The 13,581-nt window shown below is 56.4% G+C and overlaps 1 protein-coding gene and 1 long non-coding RNA gene across 3 annotated transcripts in view; one reads left to right on the forward strand and one right to left on the reverse strand.

Annotated features, from left to right (window-relative positions):
• Nucleotides 1–119: 119 nt before the first annotated feature.
• The window catches only part of SAMD14 (sterile alpha motif domain containing 14), a gene marked incomplete at its 5' end in the record, with an annotated part of 14,795 nt that continues 1,333 nt past the window's right edge, over nucleotides 120–13,581 (reverse strand). The window contains 9 exons of one of the 2 annotated variants that reach the window (XM_082678202.1): nucleotides 120–1,843; nucleotides 2,656–2,811; nucleotides 2,899–3,018; nucleotides 4,225–4,384; nucleotides 4,491–4,565; nucleotides 4,656–4,743; nucleotides 5,464–5,752; nucleotides 6,186–6,352; nucleotides 10,828–10,882. In XM_082678202.1, coding sequence (XP_082534328.1) covers nucleotides 1,688–1,843; nucleotides 2,656–2,811; nucleotides 2,899–3,018; nucleotides 4,225–4,384; nucleotides 4,491–4,565; nucleotides 4,656–4,743; nucleotides 5,464–5,752; nucleotides 6,186–6,352; nucleotides 10,828–10,870 — 1,254 coding nt within the window. In that variant the 3' untranslated portion in view covers nucleotides 120–1,687. Of the gene's footprint in view, nucleotides 1,844–2,655; nucleotides 2,812–2,898; nucleotides 3,019–4,224; nucleotides 4,385–4,490; nucleotides 4,566–4,655; nucleotides 4,744–5,463; nucleotides 5,753–6,185; nucleotides 6,534–10,827; nucleotides 10,883–13,581 lie in introns of those variants that run through there. The other variant, XM_082678201.1, reaches the window with a different exon arrangement.
• Nucleotides 10,852–13,581, forward strand: part of LOC309837584 — a 10,125-nt gene continuing 7,395 nt past the window's right edge. The window contains exons 1-2 of the long non-coding RNA XR_014298273.1: nucleotides 10,852–10,935; nucleotides 12,289–12,369. This is a non-coding gene — a long non-coding RNA (uncharacterized lncRNA). The remainder of the gene's footprint in view (nucleotides 10,936–12,288; nucleotides 12,370–13,581) is intronic.

Here is a 13,581-nt window from a genome sequence, read left to right on the forward strand (position 1 = left end):
AACGCATACAGACTGCAGCCCCTGTGACCAACACATGACGCGCTCGGGACACCTGATCCCGGCTCAGGACATGGTTCAGTGCGTGCCGAGTGTAACAGCGGCCACAGCTGTCCATTCAGAGCACTTGACGGTGCGGCACCCAGGGACGGGACTGTGGCCTCCCACATTCGGGGCCCAGCCCAACCCCCCAGCTGGGGCAGACAGAAAGGTCACTGGCACGTCGTAAGTGTTTATTGAAATAAACTGAGTACCGCCTCCCCCTTCACATGCAGGTGGGCACCCAGATAACTCCTGATGGCTTCAAGGACCTGGGAACTTTTCACCTTCCCCACTGGCCCCTCCTCTGGGCCCAGATGGTACTGATGCCCCCATATCTCAGTCCCCTCTCTGAAGCCCCTCTCCTGGCACAGATAGCAGAGAGGAGGAAAGGACTGAGACCCAGGAATAGGGGTAGCCCTCAGGCCACAGCGCCTGGGCTGGAACGAGGGGAGCAGGCATGCATCGGGTCCTGTCCACCGCTCCAGACGGATGGGAGGAGGAGGGAGGTCTCTAATCAGAGGCCGCTGGCCTCATTGTTAACTCCGGCCAGCGCTCCAGAAGCTGGGCTCGCCGCTGGCCAGCACCGTAGCCGCACACTCCCTCCCTACAAGGACAGATGGCTTGCTCTGGGCTGCTGGGGTGGACTCCGCCCCCACCCAGGGAACCGGCCCCACCCCTCCCTGTGGCCCAGGAACCGGAGCCCGCGCTGTCTGCCAGTTCTGGAACCCACTGAGGCCTCGCTAGGGACCAGGGCAGATGGGGGACGGCTGATGGACCTCTCCAGTTTAGCAGCCTCCGGGGGACCTCCCAGATTCTGCCTCTCTGGCTGGGATGAGGATTCGCCAGTTCAGGACCATCTAGGCATTGGTAGGGGGTGTCTTCCGTGGCCACCAGCTCCCAAGTTTGCTCTGTCCTCAGGGAGGGCCCAGGTGGCCCCTGAGGGAGCAGCAGAAGTGGGCCCAGCTTGGAGAGTGGGTCAAAGACCAGGCTTTGGGCCTCAGGAGGGGCAGACCTGCAAGGGCATTATCTCAACAGAGACCCACAGGACAGGGACAGGGAAAAGGAGGAGCTTTGCCTCCTCCCTTCCTTCTGAAGTCCTCGCAGAGATGATGTGGGGTAGTCATGCTGCTTTCTCTGCCCTCCTGTTGAGGAGTGCAGACTGGGAGCCCACCTTGCATGCAACGTGCTGCAGGCCCACCAGCCTCCCTGCGGAGCAGAACGGGCTCTCCTGACACAGTCACCTGGGAGAGCTGGCAAGGAGCTGCTCTATCTACCTGCTCCTGCAGAGATGCCCGGCCCACCTGAGCCCAGGGCTTCTGGTAGGTAAGCAGGCCTCCTAACTCACTGCTGGTCCCAGGACCACCATGGCCTGAGGGCAGAGGGTCGGAGTGACTCAGGCACTTCTGGGCTCCCAGACTTGCTTCAGCTCTGGCTTCTCTGCCCATAATCTGCCACTTCCCCCAGGAACCCTGTGCCAGACGAGTCCTTGAAATGGGGTTTATTACTGGGTCCTCCCCCTGGGGTCTCCCTTTCTGAGGAATCTGGGTCCAGATAGAAGACAGGGTGAGAGGGCTGTTCCTCCTGAGAGCATGGGGCCAGGCCCCACTTCCCCGGGCGGCCTGTGCCCAGCAGCTGCCCGCCCGTGCCCCTAGCTCCTCTTGGCCGTCTGCTCCCTGCGCCGGAGCTTCTCACGCTGCCGCGCAGCCTTCTCCTGGGCCTTGCGCTCCTTCTCAGCGGCCGCTGCCAGCTCCTTCAACTTCCGCTTCACTAGCGCCCGGTCATGTGAGTTGCTGAGCCCCAGGCTCTGGGGGAGGAATCCAAGGGTGAGGGGAAGAGCCCCGGAGCCACCCAGGCCTGGCCAACCCAAGCCCCGGGTTCTCTGTGCCCCAGGTGTATTCTATCCGGAGCTCTTGCCAGCCCTCAGCCTCCGCCTCCCAGACTTGCTGATGGATCAGAACCCTCAGGGCAAGAATTTGGAATGGGAGTGACTGGGAGAGATGAGGGTAGAGGGTTGGCTCCCATATTCCTCCACTCAGGATTTCAGCCTTGGCATGACCCTGCCTGATCCCCTGAGGCCCAGAGACGGCGAGCAAAATGTCCAAGGTCACACAGCTAGTCAGTAGCTGAGTCCCCTCTCCATCCCAGAGACTTCCTGGGGGACTCTTTGCACCACCGCTTCCCCAAGCAGCTCAGCAGAGGGTGCACAACAGGCCAGAAGCCCCCTGCCACCGCCCCCCACCCCCCCGCCCCGACTCGTTCCCTCCCACAACCACCAGCCTCCAAGATTCTTAGTCTTGGAGACTAAGACTCCAAGAATCAGGTGAGAGGACCGCGGGAGACTGATTAGAGTGAAGAGTCAGAGGATAGGCTAGTCCTCAAGGTCAGAGGTCAACCTGGAGACTTGGGCTGGAGCTTGAAGGTCAAACTGAGGAATTGGGCTGGAGTCAGACTGGGAACCCAGACTAGAGAGCAGCGATCAGGCCGGGGATCTTGCCTAGAGGTCAGAGGCCAGGGCAGTGGTCTTAACGGGAGTGGAAAGGTCAGGATGAGGGGATCCTAATTCTTGAAGGTTGCCTCAGGCTCTGGCTGGGTCGTGGTCCTCGTACTCTGACCCACCTTCAGTTTGCTTCCATCCAGCTGCAGTAGCTGCGGCCCATCCACCTGCCTCGCAGCAAACTCAGCAGCGTACTGCTCCAGGTTGAGGCTGTGCAGCCACTGGCCCACCTGCTGACTGGTCCAGTGGTAGATGGTGGGGAGAGGTTCATCCAGAAACTGGGGCGGAGACCAAGGAGCGTGAGGGGGGAAGGCGTGGCCCGTGGCCCGCACACCTGGCTGCGTCAGACGTCAGGGCCTGCTTACCTCATCCGAAGACTGGGACAGTGTGTGGTAGGGGTAGGAACACTTGGCCGCCTGCCGGGGACCACTTGGAATCTTGGGGCTGCTGCTGGGGGGTGTGGAGTCATCACTCAGAGTGGATTCCTAGACAGGAGGGGGGCACGCTGCTGAGGAGAGAGCTCACCTCCAAGCGCAAGGCAGTCACCCCCGACCCTCCAGCCCCATCCAGAGGAAGCTGAAGCCCAGGGCTGGGCACCAGGAGTTGCTCAGGGCCCTCGCAGTGAGCCAGGAGCTAGGCGGCCACGCAGGGCGCGGCAACCCGTGCGAGACATCGCATCTGAGGCCTCTGGGAGGACGTGGGGCTAGAACTGAGCCAGGCGGAGTAGTTAGCAGGAATGGAGGAGGTCAGACTGGTGTCGCATTCTAGACAGCGGACTGGGATTCCCTCGCGCTGGGTCGGACGTCTCTGCCTTGTGCCTCCCCAGCATGGCCTCTAGCACCCTGGCTCGTAAAAACCTGGTTAGATGTCTTTGTCCTCACTGGACTGTGAGCTCTGTGAGGGCCTGGGCTGTGTCTGTTCACCAGGGCCCAGCACAAGGGAAGGAAGAAAGGGAGGGATCCCTTCTCCCCTGAATTTCCAGTTTTCTGATCTCTGACCAGGCTGCACATAAGGAACAGAATCACAGAACAAGCACAGGGCTGGGAGTCATAGCGCCTGGCACCTAAATCCAACTGAGTCTGTAGGCACATGCCTTCAGTCTGGGCTTGCATTTGCTCATCTGTACAATGGGGGTGAGTGTGTCTGCCTCCCCCACTTCACTGAGCCTTTGTGAGAGTAAAGCAAAAACATGCGCTCAGAGCTTTGTAGACCGTGGAGTCCCGGGGAACGTAAACAGTTGCCCGTTCTTGCTTCTGCTACTCGGTCTCACTTCTCCCACAGCTAGTGCACTTTCTGAGCACTAGCTAGGTTGAGGTCCTGTTCATCTCTGCTTCCCCCAAGCATCACCACACCACACACGTAGCCCAGCTCCTAAGACAGGACATGGGGCCAGAACTGAGCCAGGCAGGAGAGTTAGCAGGGATAGAGGAGCCCTCAGGCCGGGTGTGTACTAGGGGATCCTGGAGGCAGCAATGAACGAATCAATGAAGGAGCCACTCAGCATATAAACAAGTGAATGAGCGAATGCCTGAACTCAGAAACTGGATGAATTAATGGATCACGGAATGGCTCCATGGACAGACAGATGGACTCCAGGAATGCCTGGATCCCAGCCCAAGCCAGGGGGAAGTATGTCTTCATGTCACCTGAGTCTGGGGGCCAGTATGGGAGCCAGAGGGCCACAGACTCACCTGAGAAGCTGACTTCTTAGGGCTGAAGTGCTCGTGTTTAGGGGAGCAGGCCGGGGAGGTGGTGCTGCCAGCACACGCCGAGCCCTTGCCACTGTCTGTGAACCAGGAAAAGGGCAGGAACGGGGAGCCCCCTGACCTGCCGGACCCCTCCACCGACTCCCTGTGGAGAGAGCGCCCTGCATGGGTGTGGGCACCAAGGCAAGGGCTGGGGCCCCCAGGGAGCTGGGGGCAAAAGCTGCGGCTGAGGGGCTGTGGGTACCTCTTACCTGCTGCCCATGGACAGACGGTTGCTGCCCTTCTCCTTCCGGCTCTTGCTAGTGGAGGCTCGGCGTAAGGTGACCCTGTGGGGAGGGCGAGGGGGAGTGGGACAGTGCTGCCCACTGTGCTACCCCCATCCCCAAGCCTTTGTTCTTGGCCCCTCTTCCACTCACCCCAGGTCCAGGAACTTGCGGCGAGTCTTCTTATCCAGGCCGATGGTAGGGCTGGCGGGCTCAGGTGGGCTGGCATCCCGGCTGTCATCTTTTGTGGAAGAGAAGGAAGAAAATAGCCTGGGTGGTGGCTTGTCTGCCTCTTCCAGCTGCCAGTGAGGTGGTAGGAATTCTCTCGACTTAGAATCAGGTAACCTGGCTCTGGTGCCCTTCACTAGCTGTGTGACCTAGGACAAGTTACTACCTTCTGAGCTTCCTGCATCTCAAATACGGGGATAATGACACTGCCTGTTTCATGAGACCTAATAAGATGTTGATGAAAGCCTTAGACAAACCATAAACCACGCTGAAAACGTAGGGACCACTGCTGTTTACAGTTAATTTTATCTTGTCCAACTTGTAGCCAACCTTCTAATCTTGGCTCACATGTCACTTCCTCAGAGAAGCCTTCCAGGATGCTCCCAACTGCTCCCAGGATGCTTTCACGCTGATATATGCTCTCCCACCCCGCGCACTGTTTTCTCACATAGCACTTAATACACCTTGTAACTATACGTTTAATCAATGGATGATTTGATTGTTTCTGCTCGAACCTATAAGCCCCGTGAGGACGAGAACTGCATCTGCTTGCTCTTCTGTGTCAGTGCCCAGCAGTGCCTGGCACATATTAAGGCGCTCGGGAAATGAGTGAAAGAACCGTGGTCTTTATTCCCCACCTTCCCCAGCCACCCTGCCCCTCGGATCCCGCCACGCACTTCGGCGCCCAAGGGACCTCTTGCCAGCAGGGGGCGCCGCGCCGGCCGCCGCTCACCTTCGCTGTGCGGCTCGGCGCGGGGATGGCGGCGCACGAAGCTGGGCGAGCTGTCGGACGAGGGCGCGGAGCGCGGCGGCGAGCAGGAGGCGGCGGCCAGGCCCTCGTGCGAGGCGGCGTTGTGCAGGGGTCGGTAGCGTGCGAGCGGCGAGGGCGGCGGCTCGTCCTCGTCCAGGCTGCGCCGCAACCCCGGGGGCTCCAGGCAGAAGGAGCTCCCGGCTGGGGACCCCGGGCCCGAGTGCAGAGGTGAGCGCAGCCGGTGCAGGGGGCTCCCGCAGCCATCGGTCACCTGGGGAAGGGGCAGCCGCTCACCGCCAACCCTCCTCCCCTCTTCCCGGAGGGGAGCGCGGGCTCCTAGGTCCTTCCGGGACTTGGAGGGAGGGTTTCCTCGTGCCTTGGGCCGAGAGGTGGCTGGGCAGCGAGAGGTGGGAAACGGGACTTCCGGTCACATGGGCTGGGGCTGGATCCCGCCTCCTTCACTTACTAACTGTGTGACTTTGTTAGTGAACCTCTCAGAGCCTCAATTTCGTTGTCTGGAAGATGGGGATAATACCTTCCTTGAAAGGATGAGATGAGCCGGAATTGAACTGCAGCTAATATTTGTTAGCCTTATTATGTCAGAAGTCTAGGGGTGTGGTTTCCCTGGAAGAGTGGTTTGGAGGGACTATCCAGGAGCAAGAAGGGTGGGTTGGGGTATGTGCGATTGGGTGGATTGCCCCAACCTTGCCTCCGGGCCCATCGGAGCCTTCACCATCCTCTGCAGAGCTGGCACTGTCCCGAAGCCTCGAGCGGGAGGGCCTGTGTCTCCGGCCCTTGGCCAGTAGCTGGGCTCGGGCCTTGTGTAAACTGCTGTCCAGTCTGACGGTCTCTGGCACAGCCAAGTCCAGGTCTGCAAACCAGGGAAGAGGGGCAGAGACCAGACACATGAGGACAGCAATCCCGGAGGCCCACCTCAAGTGGCCACCTGTACTCACACCCAGGCATTCAACAAATGTCTCCAAGTGCAGGGCACTGATAGTCCTATGAGATGGAGAGCTGGGTCTTTCACAGTCTCGCAGGGAGCTGGACATATCAGCTCATACATACAGTGTGTGATGGAACCTCTCACGGGCACAGAGGACAGGATGGCTCTGTTTGGATGGGTTGGAGGAGGAAACACCAAAGCTGGGTCTTAAGGTCTGGATGGGAGTTTACAAGAGAGGAGGGTGGCAAAACTGGTATATGCAGTCCTGGGAGGAAGGGAAGCTGGGGGCGGGCACCTCCAGGGCAATGGGAGGGCAGGTTTGTGGAGGGAAGGACTGGAGGATGAGGCCGGAGAGAGCATGGTTGTAACTGCTACCACTGAGGAAGCGCCCACTACACGCCAGGACATACATACAACACCTTGTCTACCTAGAACAACCCGCAGGCTAGGCACAGCTGCTAGGGACATTTCACAGCTGAGCAAACTGAGGATCAGAGAGGTTAAGTCTCTTGACTGAGGCCAGCAGCTAGCAGTGGGCTGGGATTTGAGCCTGGCTAGTCTAGCTCCAGAGATTGGCCCTGCTGGGGACACTGGCTTGCTGTGCCACGCTCAAGGTCATGCTCAGAGACAGCACTGCTGAGCATCTAGAGGGCTCACAGGTAACTGGAGCAGAGGGACCCCCAAAAGCCAGCGGTGGTGGCAGAGAGGAAAGCCTACAGACCCCTGAAGGCTGTCTCTCCCGTCCTGGGGTCCGTGGCCCAGGGCTAGGTCCTGGATGAGGACATGGCGGAAGAGTAGGCAAACCCAACAGATTATGCATAGACCCTCCTGCTCCAAGTTTCACTTTCCGTTTGCTCCACCGGAGAATGCAACCTTCACTCTGCAGTGACCCTGAGCTTCTCCAGGCAGAACAGGTTCTTCCCAGACCTCAGCATGGGTTAAGACCTTTCTTCACCACTCCACCCCTCATGATCTCAGGGACCCCATCCCATCACTCAAGGCCCTGCCTTGCCTGCTCCTCTTTCCCTTGTCTGCAGACACCCCCTAAGCCACCCCAGTGGCTGAACTACTACCTATACCTATTTCCAACTCTGACCCCTCCCCTGAATTCCAAGTCTGGGCACCTCAGCACCTGCCAGGGAACTTACCATGTCAGAATCACCCAAGGACCTCAAACTCAGCCCATCAAACGAACCCACCACCTTGCCTCAAACTGGTTCTCTGTCCCTGGCTCACTGAAAGGCCCCACTGTCCACCCAGTCACTCCTCTCAGACCCAGTTGGTAATTCATGTGTCCAGCTGCCTACTTGACACCTCCACTTGGATGTCCAATGGGCATCTTCAACGTATATGTCACAATTGGACACCTGACCTCCCTACCCCCTAAGCTGCCCGGTCTGCCCAGCTCAGTGAATGGCGTCTCCATCCTTGCAGCTGCTCAGGCCAAACCCCTGGAGTCACCCGTGATTCCTCCCTCTCCCTCTCACCCTGCAAACTGATCCGTCCACAATTCCTGTTAGCTCTACTTTGGAAATATATCTAGACATGCTGAAATATTTATGGTGAAATGACATGATGTTTTGGGTTAGGTTCAAAATAATCCAGGAGACAGGAGTGGAGAGTGGAAGGGGATGTAGATGAAACAAGACTGTCCATGAGTTGATGATGGTTGAGGTTGAGATGAGTACGTAAGCGTATGATGGGGTACATTGTGCTAGTCTCTCTACTTTTGACTTCCCACAGTAAAATATTGTGTATATGTGTCTATACACATGCACTTACATACATGTATACATGTGGGGAGAAGGAGGAGGGGAGAGGAAAGGAGAGGGAGAACACACAGCATTCCTGGTCTAGGTCACTACTACCTCTTGCCTCCATTATTACAGATCATCCCGGCTGGTCTTCCCTCCTCCTCCCTTTCCCATTTACGGCCTAATTTCAACCCGGCAGCCAGAGTGATCCTGATAAAACATGTCAGCCCAGGTCACGCCTCCCTCCGCTCAGAACCCTCCAGTGACTTCCATCTCTCACAGAGTAAGAAGCCGAGTTCTTACCACGGCCTCCAGACTCAGGCAGCTCAGCGACTCTCTCCCTCTTCTTCCCTCTGCTCCAGCCACCCTGGCCTCCTGGCTCTTCCTTACACCAGCTATCCTGCACCTCAGGGCCTTTGCACTTCCTCTTCCCTTTCCTGCAAGGCTCTTGCCACAGATTTCTGCACAGTTCTCTCTCTCACCTCCTTCAAGTCTCTGCTTAAATGCTTTCTCTCACTGAGAGACCACCCAATTTAGAATACCCCCCAAACCCCCACTGCTAAATTTTTTCCTATATCATTTGGCATCCTCTGGCATACCATATATTTTACTAATTTAGTTTATTGTCTCTCCACCCATTAAAACGTCAGCTCCGTGAAGGCAGACGTTTCTCTCTTTTGTTCATTGCACTAACACAGGCATAGAATAGTGTGTGTGTGAGAGAGTGTATGTGTATATGAGTGTTCTGAGCGTTTTACAGTTACTAGCTCCTTTAAACCTCCCCACAACCCAAGGAGGAAGCGACTCCAAGAACCCCCAGGGCAGCCTTCATTTGCCCGAGGGTTAGGGCTGGTGAAGAGCAGGCCAGGGTCATAGGCCTTCGGGCTCCGGCTCCAGGGCTCCGTGTGTAACCACCAAGCCCTCTCTACGTCCTCTGAGGCAGAGATGGGAGTGACTTGTGAGTCCAACCCCTCACCTTACAGGCCCTTACTTTCCTTGGAGAGGAAAGTTTGGCCCAGGGTGCAGAGGGAGTTAAGGACAGTAGGCAGGGCTCCTGGAAGGGAGCTCATGAGCCTCCTCGACCCGTCCAGCGCGCAGCTGGTGCCCAGCCGCCCTGGGCCGTGGAGAAGGGCTCTCTGCACCTGAATCTGGGCCACATCAAAACCATGGTCATCTTACCATGGAGGGTCTAGGGAGCAAAGGAACTCCTAAGGGGCTTGGGGCTTTTTGAGGCAAGGTGGGGCCAGCCTCTCCTCTGGTCCCTTACTCTACCAGGCCCTCATCACCTTATCCATCCCTCCCACCATCTTGCTCTCCCTCTCCCTCTCTCCCTGGGAGTTAGCCCGGCCCTGGGCAGTGGGAAGTCATGAATATTTCATCGCCTTTCTCTTCAGGAAGGCTGCCAGGCAGGCAGCTACCTCAGCAGGTCAGGGAGAAGGAAAACAGGAAGGGTCGGGGGTGGGGGAGCGGAGGCCAAAAAGCCCAAGGAACGGGGAGCTCGCCTCTGCCAGGCCAGGGGTCAGGCTGGGCCTGCGTGGGGATGGAGAGACTCAGAGTCTGAGGCCCAGAGACAGTTCGAGGCTGGGGGCGTCCCCGAGGCAAAGCCTCCATGCACAGGCCCCAGGGAGGCCAGGCCGGGAAGCAGTTCCCCAGGAGCCAGGAGGCAGCAGTTCCGGCGGGCGGCGTTGGCATTGCCGGGGCCTGTGGCAGCCACAGGGGAGAGAGAGGTGAGCGGGGAAGTGGGAGGAGGAGAGGGCAAGGAAGGTAGAGATGAGAGGCAGGGGTGGAGAAACTGGAGGCCCTGTGGCATTCCACAGCTAGGAGCCCCTCCCAGCTGAGAGTCCTGAGGGCTGCATACGCGAGCTTTCTGCCTCCACCGCGAGCTTTCTGCCTCCACCGCGAGCTTTCTGCCTCCACCGCGTCCTCCACCGAACCCAGCTGGTAAACAGCCTTTCCACCCCAGTGCATGCTGGGAGCTGTGCCCCGTCAGTGGTCTTTCTCTAATCCACACAATAGAAAGGCTGCAGGGGGTAAATGATGGAGTGGGGGGGTGTCCATGCACCCCAGTGAGAACACAGGGGGGTCGGTCTGGGGGTGCCCCGAGGGTGTAGATGCTGAGTGTGTGTTATGCATTTTTGATTTCCCTGCACATCCATGCAGATGAGGTCCCTTATTTATGCAGCTCGGAGGTAACCTGTGTCACCTGCGCTGGGGAATACTGGTGTACATACGGCACAGTGGCTGCCAGCAGGGAGTTAGGCAGTCTGGAGTTTTAGTCCCAGCTCTGCCACTAACTTGCAGTGTGATCTTTAAAGCAAGTCACTTCTGTGCTCCGTGTCCTAGGCGTAGGACAAGTGGGCACACTCCTTAGCCTTGTTGTGAGGGTTAAATGATACAGTGCATGTGAAATGGGGGTGCTAGCCTAGTACCTGGCATGAGACAAGCACTTAATAAATGGGGACCCTTATTATCATCGTGTTGTAATTGGATATCTACTCAGATAATGGTGACAAAAAATCAGGCTGTAAGGCCAAAATACACACACACACACACACACACACACACACACACACTCTGAAGTTACCAGGACTCCTCTCCCCCAAGGCCCGATGGCCTTGGCTAGAGATAGAGCCAAACAGAACTTACCGAAAACCTCATCCGCAGGTTCTCGGAGCTTTGAAGAAGCCATGACTCAAGAGAGCTGGGAGGACAAGAGGAGAAAGAGGAGAAGAAGACCATGGATAAGAGGTTCAGGTTGGTGCAGGCAAGGGAGCTGCCAACGGCTACCTGCTCCTAGCCTTCCGGCCCTCACCTCTCCTTACAACTCTTTCTCTGGCCCCTGAAAGAGAAATCATCTGAACCACAGCCCAGATGGTTGGGGCAGGCAGGAGGTAGAAGCGAGTCCAGGGTATAGACACAGGCTGTCCTGCAGCCCGGGTCCAAGCTGATTTGCTGAGTGCCTGCACACGGGTCACTGAACTTCTCTCCCCGTCACTGTCTTGGGCCCTTCCGTCATTAGCATTCCCTAAAAGCTTTTAATCATCATAAGCTGTCCAATATCAAATCTGGGAGAAATCTTGGAGACTATTAAATCCAATCCTCTCATTTTACAAATAAAGAGACAGGAGAATGACTGATCTAAGATCGCATAATAAGTTAATGGCAAGATCAAAATGAGAACCCAGGTTCTTCCATCCACCCACCTACTTACGTCCCTACTTATCCATGCATCTACTTGCCTATTCACCGTCCACTCATTCACCCATCCATCATCTGTCCAAACATCTATCTTTCCAGCCACCCATCCATCCACCATCCGCCCCGTCCAACCATCCACCCATTTTTACATCCGTCAATTTATACCATCCACCCATCCATCTTCCCATCCATCACCCAGTCCTGCCTCCCCCCACTCTCATCACTGGTGCACTCACCACCTGTCTTCCTGAACATGAGCTGTTCAGGAAGCTGGCATCATCAACAGGGCCACTGTTCTTGACAAAGTCACAGTTCTCACAGTTCAAGACAGACTCACAGATGCAGAAGGGTATAAAGAGTACCCATAGCAGAACAGTGTAGAGCAAAATCTCTATGATGCATCAGATAATGTTCTGGGAAGACATATGGATGGACAGGGGTTTGGTTTTGTTTGTGGGAAGTAAGAAAGGGAGGGCAGGTGGGAAAGCAGGATATATGTAGCCGGAACAATTTGGGCAGGCTTCCTAGCAGATGTAGGATTGCAGCATCCCTAAACCAAAGCCTGGGTGTCAGAGAAGCAGGGGAATATCAGATGAGGGGAGAAGGAGGAAGCTCAGGGTCAGGGGCATGCTGCATGCCTGGGACGTAATCTCCAATTACTTCTAACACTCAGGTCCCCATGAGAAGGGCAGAGCACTGCATTAGACCACCCATTTGACGGGTGTGGGAAAGCTACCTCATGCCTGCTTGGTCTTTTCCGATTCTCCTCTTCTGTTATTACATAGATTCATCGCACTGTGAACTGTCCAGGCTCGGGACTCTTAGTGTCCCCACTTTACAGATGGGAAAACTGAGATGCAGGAGCTAAGAGGCAGAACTCGACCTTGACCACAGTCTCCTGCCCCTCAGCTCTATCCTGGATGGTGATCTGCAGTTTGGGAACCTGCTCATGAGGAAAGAACACTGCTGGGAGAAGGGACAGGGGTAGAGGTAAGGGAGCTGGTCCATACCCGCTAGGACCGGATACGCTTCAAAGCTACCTCCACCCCAGGCTCTGCGGGTGCTTGGGGCTGCAAGCAGGAAATGAGGTATGAGAAGGAGCCAGGGATGTGGGCCCTCCAGGAACCCTCCTGCCATTCTTCAACCCTGGGTGCTAGTAACAGAGAAGTTCTAGAACCTCTCTTCCTGTCCTGAAGGGGTAGATGGGAAGAGAGGCTGCCCCTAAGAATGAACTAAATTCCCTCCTTCAATCGCAAAGCTCATCTGACCAGGACCTAGCTGCCACCTCCTCCAGAAAGCTGTCCCAGATAGCCCTCACTCCTCTCATTTGTCTATATAATTTCTAAATCCACTCTTCCCCACTACTAGGAAATGAGTAATTTTTCATACTTCATTGATTCCCTAACTGGGTCATATCTCTGCCACATCAGATGGGAGCTCCTGAGGAGAAGGGGCAGTATTCCCCATCAGAAGAGGGAATCTCTGAAGATAAGAACTGCCTCTCCCATCAGAATGGAGGTTCCCTGAGGGTGCTTCCTCTCTTAGACCACCTGAGAATGGAGAGCCCATGTGCTCTTTATTCAAGGTCCCAGTTTAGGGTGGAGACCCTCTTGTGGATGCCATCCTCTTTCAGGTATGCTCTGGGGTGGGCTGGGGCCTCCAGCTCACATCAGTGCCAAATGAATTCTGATTCAGCACAAACCGCTTTCTTCAACAACTAACTCCCTGGGGGGTGTATGGGGGACCCTTCCTACGCTGTCCCTTGGGGAACTCTGGGAAGCATGACATCAGAATGTCACCAGGCCCTTCCCACCCCCCCTTCCAACACTGAACCTTGGTAAATTAGACATCCCCCCCATTTACACTCCTACAACATTACACTCCTACACACACACACACACACACACACACACACACCCACGCCACACTCATACATGCACATTCAAACCAGGTAACCACTACAAGGTAGAAATGAACCTGTTCTCTGGATGCAGTCTGGGCTCTGACTCTACCAGGCCACTCCTTCCTCCCCAAACTTCCCAATTCCCGGAGAAGAACACCAATAACTTTTGACCCTTCCCTATGAGAAAGGGAGGCAGGTGAACTCTAAGTTTCCTGGGACCCAGGGGAAGGAGAAAGACAAAGAAAGGGTACACAAGCCCTGGAGAGGAAATGGGGAGCAGGACAGAGACAGGTTGGTGG

This window comes from Grampus griseus, assembly GCF_964374135.1.
Source record: "Grampus griseus genome assembly, chromosome: 20".
NCBI classification, from domain to species: domain Eukaryota; kingdom Metazoa; phylum Chordata; class Mammalia; order Artiodactyla; family Delphinidae; genus Grampus; species Grampus griseus.